This window comes from Sorex araneus, chromosome 8, assembly GCF_027595985.1.
Source record: "Sorex araneus isolate mSorAra2 chromosome 8, mSorAra2.pri, whole genome shotgun sequence".
Lineage (NCBI taxonomy): Eukaryota > Metazoa > Chordata > Mammalia > Eulipotyphla > Soricidae > Sorex > Sorex araneus.
The window spans coordinates 37,663,925-37,677,728 of record NC_073309.1 but is presented as its reverse complement, the minus strand read 5'-3'; the positions used below and the strand labels follow the sequence as shown (position 1 = coordinate 37,677,728).

General features: G+C 44.0%; 1 protein-coding gene across 2 annotated transcripts in view; it reads right to left on the bottom strand.

Moving 5' to 3' along the window:
• The window catches only part of ZNF507 (zinc finger protein 507), a 32,231-nt gene extending 19,401 nt beyond the window's left edge, over window positions 1-12,830 (bottom strand). The window contains exons 1-4 of one of the 2 annotated variants that reach the window (XM_055145766.1): window positions 12,677-12,808; window positions 10,964-11,054; window positions 3,610-5,741; window positions 2,160-2,277 (exon numbers count right to left, since the gene is read on the bottom strand). In XM_055145766.1, the coding sequence (XP_055001741.1) occupies window positions 2,160-2,277; window positions 3,610-5,739 (2,248 nt within the window). In that variant the 5' untranslated portion in view covers window positions 5,740-5,741; window positions 10,964-11,054; window positions 12,677-12,808. Of the gene's footprint in view, window positions 1-2,159; window positions 2,278-3,609; window positions 5,742-10,963; window positions 11,055-12,676 lie in introns of both variants that reach the window. The other variant, XM_055145767.1, reaches the window with a different exon arrangement.
• Between the last annotated feature and the right edge of the window lie 974 nt (window positions 12,831-13,804).

Genomic DNA, 13,804 nt, shown 5'->3' with positions numbered 1-13,804 from the left:
TTGTGTTGCTTTTACACGGAAGCCCCAGAGCTTGTCAAGAGCATACATTTGTAATAAAGAACAATTAACTCTCACAAAGAGACTCTCAATTAGCACCTGTGGTGTTTGCTGACAGCATTAATGTAATTCTGTCTTCCCTACAGGCTGGGATCCTCAAGCGACAGCAGCGCTGGCTTCACTGGATTCCCAGTACCTAGCACAGCATCATCTAGTTTAAGATGGCACCTCAAGATTTTGTGCAGAATGTTTGGGGGGCCACCATGCTAAGTTGAAAATATGTCCTAAATGATCTCTCTGTGCTATAGCACGGAGCAGAGACTGGGGCCCAGAGAGACACTTCTCTTTCTTTACTTACGCTAAATGGTTATAATGTAGTTTTTGGGGTTTTTTGTTTGTTTGTTTTTGCTTTTTGGGTCACCCCTGGCGATGTACAGGGGTTATTCCTGGCTCTGCACTCGGGAATTACTCCTGACTGTGCTCGGGGGACCATATGGGATGCTGGGAATCGAACCCGAGTCGGCCACGTGCAAGGCAAACGCCCTACCCGCTAAGCTATCACTCCAGCCCCGGAGTTCTTTTTTTTGGTTATAATGTAGGCTTAATAAAACATCAACTATTTTTACCTTCTTTGTAAGCTAATGATTTGTTTTGAATGATCAAATGTTTAACAGCAGTGCAAGAGGAGCTATGATATGAAAGAGGTCATCAGTCTTCCGAACTATTATGCTACGATGACAGGAAAACATATAGAATCAAGTGGGGGAGTGAAGAGGAGAAATGGCAAAGCAATTTAAAACCCACACGTTTAACCTTAAGAAACAGTATGTTCCACAAAGATGCTTCCAAATGGAATGTGGCAGGTAGAAATGTTGTAAAGCCTGAACTGAGTATAAACTTGAACTGACATCTTAATCTTTTTTATTAAAATTATGAGTATTAATCTGTTAACCCATTTGGACAATTCAAATTTACGGTTTTTGAAGATGGTTGTAGAAAAGCCATATTCTACCGCTGCTATTAACTGCAGGTGGTGCCACTGAGTAGTACTTACTTTATTCCTTCATTAGGGATTTATGATCCAATGATATCTAATGTTTTAATGTCTCCTTTAAAGGGGATATGGAAGCATAATGAATTAAAATAAAAAGAGGCATTTAGGGCTATTTTGTAAAAAAAAGAAACTGTTTCAGCTCAGCCATCTATCGCTGAAACAGATGCTGTGTCATAAACTCCTTTTGTTTTGAATAGTTTTACAGGGATGACATCTGCTTGACAGGGGAATTTTCGTGCTACAGTGGTGTCAAAATCAGTTCTTTCAGAAACATTCTAGAATCAGTTATGCTTTCTGGGGTATAATTTAATGAAACATTATGGTAAAACATTTTACTCTGCAGTTGTTCCTAACTTTAATTCTTAGGAAATCTGAAAAGGAAAGTCACCCCAATATGTTTTATTTCCCATAAACCCTATGCACCACACTTGAGACTTCAAAGTATATCAATTGAAGTGAGCTGATGCAAGAAAGCACAGCTTTTTACACTTAATCCCTAGTTCTCTGGATGTGGCATTTGCCTTTTCATGGAACTCTAATTAAATCTTTTGATTCTAATATTCCTATTCACAGAAACTTGGCTGACTGGTACCTAACTAGTACATAAAAAACCTTGTGTGGGGTGTTTGGGTGGAGGAGGGGGCTGGGGGTGGCTGGAACCTTGTGTGTGTTTTTAAATAATGCAGATGGAATCTGGCAGGCGTGTTTGGATAAGAATAGGATCACAGCAGGAAGGCTCAGTTCAAGTTTGAGGTGGGGGCTTAGCATCTGCAAAGCTATGTTTTCTGTGGGTCACCAAGCACTGAGCAGGTTGTTCCCTACAAGCAGCTTCCCTGGCCATCACATCTAAGGGTTTATGCTGCAACCTGGTTCTTCTAGGAGTGCCTAAATTCAATACAGAACCAATCTGCACTGCTGACGCTGGGGGTGAACTAATGACTTCTTACATAGGTCATAGGAATTGTTTCAGACTTGAAATTCTTCAGGAACAAAGATAGGATCAACTCAGATGTATCACATAAGAACAACAACTTGAGCTTTAGCTGTGGAAATGATCTATCAGTGCATGCCCATCAGTGCATTCTGAATTTTAAAAAAATGCAGGTACCTTCCTGAACACATTTTCCGTCAGTTGTATCACTGGTAATTCTTGACTCATTAGAAATTGTTGCTGACAAGGTGTCTGGAAGACTGTGCTGTTCTCTCTCATGATTCCTCAGTTGACTCTGAGAGAAATTGAGAGAAACGAATACGTCATTTCCAATAAACATACATGCCCAGTTAACAGGAGGCTATAGGTGTTAAAGCTTTCTTGGCCTAGAACATATCCCAATATTTTTAAATCAAACATACTACAAAATTATTTAACCCATTTGAGTTCATGGTAATAGATATAATAAGAAAAACACTGTCTCATCAGAAAAGCAGTTCTTTTCACATTCTCTGAAAGGCAGCCACTGCTTAGGAAGTGCTTATGCACAGCATGTATATGCTTACTGGCAAGCCCAGCGCAGAGTAGTGTTGAGAAAAACAGTGCACCAAAATAAACCTAACCAGTCACTGCTGGACCCCTGCTAACTTTTGCCTTAAACTATCAAGAACATGTGTATATATCTACCCTCATGAGGTATGAATGTATGTTGCTGAAGCTGCTCCTGGAACTTGCCTTTGCAGTCCACTTGGATGTATCACTTGTCCAGTGGCTTGAGGCCAACTCAGAATCTCATAATACTGAATTTCACAAGTGGCAGTGCATCAAAAAAATAATATGAGCAACAGTTCAGATTACCTTTATACTAAGACCCCAACTTATAGTAAGGCCCCCAACTCTGGGTAATGGATGAAAAAAATCTACATACCAGATATCCTTGCAGGGTACTTCCTGCAACCTACTCCCAAATCACCAACTGATATACTGAAGAAAACTGCCTAATCAGTAAGTAGCAGTCTCCTTACAAAAAACAGTATTTCACACAAGTTTTAAGGTAGCATACAGATGAAAATGAAAATTAGCCTTTGAAAATTCCACAAGCTGCCCCCATAAAACAGAATGCATGTCTCAACTATTACCCTCCCACCTGTTATTAAGTCCAATACAGCCCACTGCTTCTTCTGGCAACAGCAGCAATCACCACTGGTTGGCTGTGTAGCAGCTAGAGTGAACAGATTACATTTTGACATTTTCCTTTGTGAGATGTAAAACTGCATTTAAGTCAAATGTTCATGGTGTCAATCCACTGTACAGTCTCTTGCAATTTCCAATTAGTGCACTTTTTAAAAATTACTAAAGCAATAAAAAAAGGCTTTTAAGGAGATAAGCAGGCAGGGGGCAAGAATCCTATAGAAATTCTGAAGACCTGGAGGTTTCATTTCATTGATATTCATTTGATAACTTGAATATCAGTCAGTTGGGATTCCCAAACAAATCGTCAAACTTGTATCTCACCTTCCTTTGTCTATTACATGAGCTACTGGAACTATACGCACCAAGTCCACTAAGTCCTCTCCTTGATCTAGAGTTGTAAGGTTCTCGGATGGTTTCATGAATCAACACTTACCTTATAATGGAAAGATTCTTCACATTGCTTGCATTGGTATATTCTCGTTTTACAGTGGTTGATCATGTGGTTCTCCAAATCTTTGCTGTTGTCAGCTATGTGCTCACAGATAGGACACTGATATGGCTGTCTCTGCCGATGGACTCGCAAATGCTGCTTAATGTAGCCCTTGTTACCGCTCGTGTAGTGACACAAGCGGCAACGGTAGGGTCGGTCAGTATTAGGGATATACTCCACGACATTGCTTCCTGACAAACTGGCATCACTGTTGGGTTGGCTTTGTGCATTATCCTGCAACTCTTTCAAAATGTCATCATCTGAAGCATTTTGGTCAGTCCTTTCCCTCAATTTTTCAATGACAGTAAGTAGGGACATGCTAATGCCTGTCTTAACCTGCCCGTCCGACAATTCCTGCCTACGCTCTGGGAGCGCGACCAAGGTAGAGTTGCTTTGGTTAAAACCTGCTAATCCATCTGGAGAATTTTTAAGTGGTGACATCATTTTAGAATATGCTGCCAACGTACTATCTACTTGCCTTTGGCCAGTATCTGGATCTAGAAGGTTCATATTTCCATAGTGCCCAAGGTTGGCTCTTGTTAGTTCTGCAGCTCTGATAGGCATCGTGACCAGGGCCTCTGCAGCTAAGGAGTGTAGCCTAAGAGACTCAGAATTTGTCCTTCTTCGGCCTGGCGGGGCATTCTCATCGGCTGCCAGCCCTTTATTGATCAACTCGCTGTCTTTCTTCTCTGGGTTGCTCCAACCTATGATCAGCCCACCAAGGTCAACAGTACATTTGTTAGCGTGATAAATCGCATCTGTTCCTTCACACCCAACTGGGACTTCTGTCGAGCTCATGTTCTTTGCCTCTTCTAGTTCAGCATTCAGGAGGAAGTGTTTCTGTGAAAGTGTTTCCTCAGCACTCGGCAGACGTTCTACTATCACATTAACATGGCCTTTTTTATTTGGGCTACTGCTTATGATTTTCTGTGCAGAGGAGAGTAGGCTATCGGCAATCAGATTTTCCTCGGCATCAGAAATCACTTCTAGCATTTCCTCCTCATTAGGGTCAAGGGCAACGGATTGACTCAGGTGAATTCCGGCTTCCACACGCTGCTCTAACGGAGAGGAAGACGTCAATGGTTCTGTGCTGCAGATCTGCACCTGAACTGAGGGCCCATTGTGGATGCTCAGCTCGTTGTCTCCGATTGCAATGACTACTGCATCGACTCCAGAGGCAGCAGTCACCGAGGAGTCTAGTAAGCCGAGGGGCTCATTTTCATTCTCAAAGATTGGATAGGAGCAATCAACCTCCCCAGCATGTTTCCACGCATGGGTTTTCAGCATTCTCTGCTGGCCACAGGTGTAGCTACAAAACAAACATCGATACATGCCGTACTGTTCATATGCATACCACTTCCTCCTGCCCACTTCTGCCACAGATGCAGTCTGAATAGTATGAGTCTGTGGGCTATCCACACTTACTGTGATGTCAGGAATGGTTTCACAGTTTCTCTCTGTGGTTCTCTGACAGAAGGAGTTGGAGGGACTTATGCACTGCTGGGCTTTTGACTGAAAGTGGCTATTGGCATCATTTTCATGCTCACTGACCACATGAGCTTCAAGTTCCTCTTGGCTCTTCGATGTAATATGGCACTCTGAACACATCAGTATCACTTCATTCTGCTGACCATGCTGCTTGATGTGATCTTTTAACACAGAGAAAGAGGATGACAAAAACTTACAAAGGCTACACTGGTAAGACATAACCTTCCCATCATTTGGGGCAAGAGAGTCAGGGACAAAATTTGTGTGTGACATCTCGGCCCTTCTAGTATTAGCAGGAGATGTCTGAGTTATTTTAGCTGGAATCTCATAAATTTCTTGGGTTTCAAGAGACCGTGGTATAGCACTTGGACGTGGGCGCTTTTTCCCAATCAGAAGACATTTTTGTGACTTTTCATGTTCCACTATCTTGCTCAATTTCTGGATAACATGAATTAATGGATCTGTTTTAGCTTTCCGTTGTTCATCAATTTCCAATGACGTATTGAGGACGGTTTCGGCAGTTAATATAGCTTCCTGGTCCTCAAGATCTGGGACCAACATGGCAACACTGCTGCTTTCTTCCATATCTAAAAGGGAAAACATTATAGAAAGAAACACCAGGTTATAGGGTAACAGGAAACTTAGACTCAGTGTTTTCTGACACGGTGGGCCCTATTGGTAAACCTAGATGTCTCCAACACAGACCTAGATTATTTGGAATTCCTCTTTGGAAAGCTACCTCCCAATGAAGGCTAAAGATGGGTATCTTTTCATCTTTGATTTAATTCTTTAGAAATGACTTCAACAATCTTTTCCCCTTTCCCTACACATCTTGCTTGAAACTAATTGTGTGCTCTCTCTTCTGTAAAATGCCAAAGCAGGAAAAAAAAAAAGATATCTATTCTTAAATGAAAGGCACAAAGCATTTCCCAGGTATGTGAAACCTGTAAGTTTTCATGAAATATCATTCTATAGAGCCATGTCACCTATGTAAGAGACTAGTTCTGACACACACAAATACATATATATTTTCCTCTCTCAATTTTTAAGATAGTGAAAATACAGTCATGTATTGGAAAGGGTATAGTGAATTTTGAGAAGTACTACACAAGGGAAATGAAATACAAGCAATGATCTTGTTCCTTCTTTTACTTCCTTAAATTTATCTTCCTGAAGATAAACCACAAACTATGTTGTGGTTTTTTTCTAGAGGTCCAATTAGTGGTCAATCATTACTCATACACGCTTATGGTTGTCTCTCCCCTGTCACCACCCGAAAGTGAAAGCACCAAAGAAAATATTAGACATTCTAGTTGTGCTTCAGGTCTGCATACGTTTAGTACTTAGAAGGATTATGTGTGGGTGCATGATGGCCAAGGAAGTCACCAAACATAAAATGCTATAATATCTTTGAGCCTAAATCTTGAATACTCTTATTTCCTGGCAGTATTGTCATTTCGAAAATTTCCTTTGGCTTAAAGTGAATCTAATTTGTTGATTTGGATCATATTTTAAGTTCAGGCTTTTTGCCAGCAACAAGTTTTGTTTTTCCACATTTTAGGTGCATTTTGGAATCTTACTCACAACATTCAAGGCAGCCAGCAAAAATTTTAGTGGCACTAGCTGGGGACCAAAGACTGTACTATTCTTAAACTTCAGTCACAGGCTCTGAATTCTTATTTTAGGAGGTATGTCATACCATAGCTCCTCTTAAGCCCAGATCAACACAGAAGGGTCCGCCACGCCCATTCCTGCGGTGCTGCCAGAGCCCAACTGCGTGGTGACCAGTTTCAATGCTGGTTCTCCCACATCAACTCTTGGCAGCAGCCAGAGCTTTCCCTCTCCTTCTTTCTCCTCTCCCTGGCACACCAGACTTTTCTCTCTGGGTCCACATCAGGCAAAATGCAAACATTGCATTCTCGGCTTCTTTAGGACTGGCTCTTCCCTGCTGCCTCTACTCTGCCCTAAGAGACCAGCCTTGCTCTCCTTTCACCTCTTAACTGCACTCAGGGTAGGGAATGCATTTCAGTCATCACAGTAACTGCTCCCTCCCTCCCCCCCAGAGGCCAGTTAGCCACTTTCTCCCCTAAACAACCAGAGTGCCCTCAACCTCTCAATGGACTAGCTCCTTCAATAGGACAAGTGCTTTTAAACCTACGTCACTAAAGAGAGGAGCTGTAGAGGAAAATTTTGCTTCTTTAGAAAAACCCGGTCAGACTTCATATAAGTTCGGTGCCCAAGAACTCCCAACTTTGAGGCCAAAAGGAGTAGTGGCAGCTCATGGGAACACAGGTATCCGCTCAGGTCATCCACTACTTCAGGTTTGCTTTCTTCCAGCCCAACTATTAAACAATAGTTCACAGGAATCCTTGAACATTCCAATTTTTGCCCAAGATATTTTGCTCTGCTATAGCCCTAAGGTCTCCCTGCCCTGCAATGTGCCATCTCTGTGGGCTGACTGAGGATCTGAAGGTTAACAAGTGAATGTTTGCTCAATAGACTTTGTACACCCACAGGGTTACAAAGGTGACTCATGGTATTCCACGCCTACTTGCTGAGACAATGGGAGGAAGGCGGAGCGGTGCAAATTGCTCCCTGTGGATATCTTAGTGTGTACCTTAAAAAGAAAGTGAAATGAAGAAGAGGAGGAGTTCATCTTATCTCAAGAAAAAGACTAATACAAAAGAATCTGACAAAACATTCAGATTTTAAAGCTGTGTCTGCTCAGGCATTAAGAGCTAATGGAAATTTGCAGCAGATGCTCCAATTTCCCCTGAACATTTATGTAAGTATCTCATTTTAGAGGCTGCATACATTTGGGAATAAGTACAGAAATGGCAGCTATAAAACAGATATGACAAAATAAAATACATTAACAAACACCTGAAAAGCCAGTTTGGACCACATGGCAAAAATTAATGCGCAGGACATTAAAACAAAAGTCTCTCATTGAAAGAAAGGTCAGAGAAAGAGCTTATAATAAAGAGAAAGTAAAACAAACCTTAAGGACAATTCTTCAAATTGTCACAAAAATTTGCTTAGGCTATCAGTGTATGCATGAGTGCATCCACACATACACAACTGCATATAAAGTTAAATATAATTTATTTAAATAATAAAATAAAAAAAAGAAATACAAATTAAAATTCTACTGTATCCTTAACGATGCCAACATTGAATGAGAAAATCTGCATACCACCTATGGTTAATTTTTTCAAAATTACATTTTAAAAAAGTAATTAAAAAATAATGCCAATGAGAGGGTGGTAGAGAAGTTGGAGATAAAAAAAAATGGCAAATTTTGTCACTAAATTTGTCAGTACCTAGCTCACTATATTCTTTTACTTGTATAAATGGAGTTTTTTTGGGTTGTTTTTTTGGGGGGAGCATTTGGACCATACCCAGTGGTGCTCATGGCTTATTCCTGACGGGGTTTGGGAGACTATATGTAGTGCTGTGGACTGAATCTGGGTCAGTCACATACAAAGCAAGCACCCTAGTCACTGACTATTTTTCCAACCCTCTCCTTATATAAGTAACGTTTACAGTTTCATAATAATGAATCAAAGGAAAAAAATACAGCAGCAAAGGTTTTTTTTTTTTTTTTTTTTTTTGGTGGGGGGAGTTGGTGGGCCACACTCCAGGCTTATTCCTGATTCTGTGTTCAGGCATCAATCCTGTGGGAGGGTTGGGAAACCACAGAGGGTTACCAGGGATCAAATCCAGGATGGCCATGCACAAGCCAAGTATTATCTCTATTTCTTGCCCCCAGCAAATCTTAATTTATACCACACACACAAAACTGCTTGAGGGGATTAGATAAATACATTTAGAAAATATAGAGGTTTTCAACAATGCAGCAATAGACAAGATAAGATTCAAGGATCATATCCGAACAAACTGAAGTCGAGCGAGTTTTGGCCTAGGTTTAATAAGCCATGGCTGCTTACAGAGGTAACATATACACTATATTCCAAGAGGGATGCAGGGTGTGATCCATTACCCCTTTTGAAGCTTCCATGCCCTTTGATTCCTGGCTCAGCTGGGCCAACTGGGAAGCCATGGCAGATCAGAAGGAGAGAGCAGAAAGAGAGCAGGAAGTTCATTTCCTTCCCTTCAGGTCACTCTAACTGGTCATGTTTCTCCAAGGGGCCTATTCAGTCCAAGCAGGCTGTTCCTTTAAGGCTGTTCTTCTGGGAGCTCTCGTTGTGACCAAGCTAGCTCCCAATAGTCACACTCTCCCATGGTTCCCTCCCACACGTCCTCCACCTTTATCATGAGTATCTCAGCAAACACACTCTCTTTGAATCATATGAAGTTGAGAGTGCCTTTAATCCTTGGCATTCTGCTGCCACAATGTAAGACTGAGAAGGAAGGCAACCGAAACTCAACCCAAAGTGAGAGTAAGCACGTGAGGTAGGGGTTATTGAAAAGATTAACATGGATAAATATGAAGATTTACTCGGAAGAGAAAGGCAAGAGGCAATAGCAAAATAGGGTGGTTTCTTGTTTGGAGTCTGTAGACATTAACAATTAGACCAAATATACCAAACTGTTGCAAATAAATAAACAGAAGTTGTATCCCAAGCCAGAAAAGTTCAAAATCCTTCATCACTATCTCAGACCTTTCCCAAACAACAGATTCCACAGTAAAACCTTGCAATTAATGTCTTTCCAAGACAAGGGCCAAATTATTTCAGTTGCCTTTATTCCCAATAATTTGCTATTTCATTTACTGTATATCTAATTTGCTCCTTTTACAGTGATAGCAGTACAGTCAGTTCAGAGGGGCTTGAGTGGGACTGAAGAAAGGCTGTAATTATCTGGGGAGTGTGAAGACAGTTTAGTACATTATAAAAAAACCTTCTCCTTCAGAATGAGAACCTGTTTTCTCAACTAGAAACAAATTGCAGTACAGAAGTAATGGCCAAATACCATTCTTCTATATGATTCTAAACCTCAAAATACTAATTTTGCTCCTGCCAAAAGGTGGAAGAGAACCTAGCCTCGAATTTTTCTCCTAGAATGCCCTTGGTTACCTGCATAGCCTTAGGTAAACTACTGTTTCTGTGGATTTTAGATTCTTCAGATGCAAAATGTATAGTGTCAGAACTTATGTGTCACTACATTACAAACTACAAAAATTAGTCCTTGAAACTACTCAGTGTCTGCAGATTTACCTAACTAATGTCAACTATAATTTGAATTAAAAACTTCCTTAGCTTAGTATAATTATTAATTGCTACTAAGGAAAAAAAAAAAGAGTATAAATATCTTAAGTATATGAATTTCACAGTCTAAAATCTCATAGCTGGCACCTAGCCTGAGAGTATATTTTAATTTGGCAGTTGCAATTAAGACATAAGGTCTAACTAATGTTAACCAATATTCATATTTAACATTTACTGAGCACCAATAATGTGTCAAGCTCCATGCTAGAAAGTATGAGCATTAAGAGGGAATTCCTGCCCTCGAGTAGGACCTGGGAGGGATGCTGAGTTCTACTGTGTCATTCCTGGTAATATTAGCCTCCCTTTTGCATAGAAGGAGACGTGAGGCTTACCAGGTGTAAAGTAATATTTGGTTTGAGAAACAGGATCTGGGTTTATCTGATTTTAAACCCATTCTTCCTCAAGACACCCATGTTCCTCTTAATTTTTCAGCAAGAACAAAAAACTGTATCAACATGATACATCGGCTAGATTGTATCAAGCATATTAGTGTTTGATTGTCATAACTTGTTGGGACAGGCCAAGTAAGCTTTAGACAAATTTACAAGTAAGGGAGCACGGAGTGCAGTGTGACTTACCCAAGGTTACATGGCTGTTAAGAGTCAGAGCCAGTGTCTTTCAAATCAATTCCTGAAATTAATAGTCCCTTGGATCAATCTTCAAATCCAGCTGTGGCCAAGAATGAAAATATATCGTATCAAACATTTCTTTCTCTCGGTGAAATAGTGACTTTTAATTTCTTTGGCAGTAAAAAATTTTTTTTTTTAATATTCGATGTCAAAAATTCAGAAGAATGTATATACAACCCAATTATGCGACACAAATTTACATAATTTAAGATTAGACTTTGGGACTGTGCCAATTAGAAAGTAACTTTTTTCAATAATTGTGTATTTTAAGTTTTAGCTCAGAAGGGATCTGACTCAAAGTAGTATTCGTTTTACTGATAACAGGCGTAATAAATCGTATGTTGTTACTTCCATCCAAACAAAAAACTACAATCTTTTCTTGTTGTTGTTTGGCTTTCTGGGTCACACCCGGTGATGCTCAGGAGTGGTGCTGGGGGACCATATGGGATGCTGGGAATCGAACCCGGGTCGGCCGCGTGCAAGGCAAACGCCCTCCCCGGCTGTGCTATCACTCCAGCCCCTCAAAAAAACACAATCTTCAAGATGATTAGCAAACCTTCGTTTCCAAGCACAGCGGGCTGCACGGTAGCGTTGCAAGGACAGTGGAATGACCTTAGTTTTTTTGTTTGTCTGTCTTTAATGCAGTTTCCTATCCTGGCCCTACATTTCTTTGCTGTTCCTTGTCCTAGCTGGAAAGAGAGACAGTGGAAGAATGCTATTCCTTTTATTTAGAAAGCAACTCTCTTATCAATCACAGTCAAGTGCCGTACCTTATCGACAGCAAGCTAAAAAAAAAAAAAAAAAAAAAGTGCCACTGCCAGGGCAGAAAGCCTCTCGGTTCCTCCCCACCCCGGGGGAGTTAATTCGAAAGGGGTTAGTGAAGTATGGAGTTCAGGAAGGATCAGACTTTCTTCTCGTCGCGAATAACGCACCACTCACAGACACACGCACACACAGAGACACACACACGCGTGCCCGCGGGCAGAGCAGAGAGGGCTGAAGCACCCACTCGAGGCGCTCCCGGCAGTCTCCGGCGAAGGTGCGGGCCGGGAATTCACAGCCCACTGCAGCCACCGAAAAGGAGCGCCTCGGGCTGGGGCCGGTCGCCTCCGCCCGCCCAGTTAATCACCCAGCCCGAGCACTCCAGCCTCTCACTCCGACGCCTCCAGGTGTTAGTTAGGCGGTGGGGCGCTAGGCCCGGGGACCGGGGAGGGGGGGGGCGACCTCCTCCCCGCCGCCCACCAGCACCACCGCCGTGGGCGCTCGCACAAGGTGCAAGAAGGGGAGCGGGGGGGGGGGGAGCTGGGGGCTCCTCTGGGGTCCTGGCTCTTCCCCCACGCCGCGGCTGCGGGCTGCGGGCTGCAGGGAGGGACCCCGAGGAGCGGGCGAGGCCGCGGCGGGCTCCCAGCGCGGGCGCCGGCCTAGGCGCCCCCCCCCACACACACGGGCCGCCGAGGGGGCGGGAGGCGGCGGCGGCGCCGGCGGCCCCATCCCCGGCTGCAGGGCCCGCCCGGGGCCGAGCGCGGGGGCCGCGGCGCTCGGGCTGGGGGGTGGGGGGGCGCGCGCGGCGGGCCGGCGCGGGCAGAGGCCCGAGGGGAGGACGCACATGGCTGGCGGCGGCGCGGAGCAGCGGGCGGAGGGGCGGCCCCGGGGCTGCGGTACCTGCGGTCGGGCGGCGGCTGCTGCTTCCGCGAGCCTCCTCGGGCCGGCCAGGAGCCCGGCCGTGCCCTCGCCCTGGTCCTCGCCTCCCTCTCTCCGGACTCTTTGGGCCCCTCTTTGGCCCCCTCGCTGCCCCCCCCCACTCCTCATCCGGAGCTCCAAAATGGCGGCGCTGGGCACGGATCACGTGACACGCGGGCCGGTCAGGTGACCCGAGTGGCGGGCGGCGGGGGCGGGCACTGGGGAGGCCCCGCCCCCGGGCATCCCGGGGCTGGCGGGCTGGAGCGAGCGCGAGGATGGGTCGCCGGGAGGCAGCTCGCTGTGACCTTGGGTTGCGCAACACTTGCCCGGCGCTCAAAAGCCCCCTGTGCGGCGGTGGCCGGGGTCTAGATCTCAGTGTTATGTGAAGAGCCCAAACTGGCTGTGGGCTCCCTTGATCAGCCCACCCCACCCTCACAGGGTGTGAACAAAAGACATTCTTCACTTCTCTGCTTCTGACTCTTACTGCTTTGGAGTGGGCCCTTCTTTTTGGGGTGGCCCAAAGGCGATGTCTTGCTAGCTTGCTAGCCGGACCTGCTGATGGGCAGCGCGAACCCTGGGAAGTCTGTCTGCTTGAGAGATGGAGGAGCTTGCTTGCTTGCTTGCTTGCCTCCTGCCTGTCTTTTGTTCAAATCCCAAGACCCCTTTATTTCTCTTTTCACTCTTTTCACCAAGTTTCACTGGGTTCAAGAACTCAAATTCATCCGCTTCTTGTCGTCTGCAGCATTACCCTGGCTGAAGTTCCTTTCATCTCAGTACAGTCTTCTTGCTTTTGATCCTTCTCTGCCTTTCACACGGCCAAAGAGTTTTCACAAGTGTTTCCCCTTAAAAGTCGTAAGAAATGCTCTCCCCAAGGCTGCATGATTTTGCTCTGGCAAGCATATTCAATGCCGTTACCTTTTTTCTTGTTCATTCTGCTATCACATCCATATTGATCGTGTTTACCATATTCCTCCTCTTTGTCTCCATGCCTTTATACTTTACTGTTCTGATTGGTGTTCCCTCAGTTTTTAAGTCCTGGTTCGTTCTCATGCTTTAGCTCTCAGTTGAAATGTCTTCTAATCACAGAAAACTTTCTTGATCAGCCCTCCT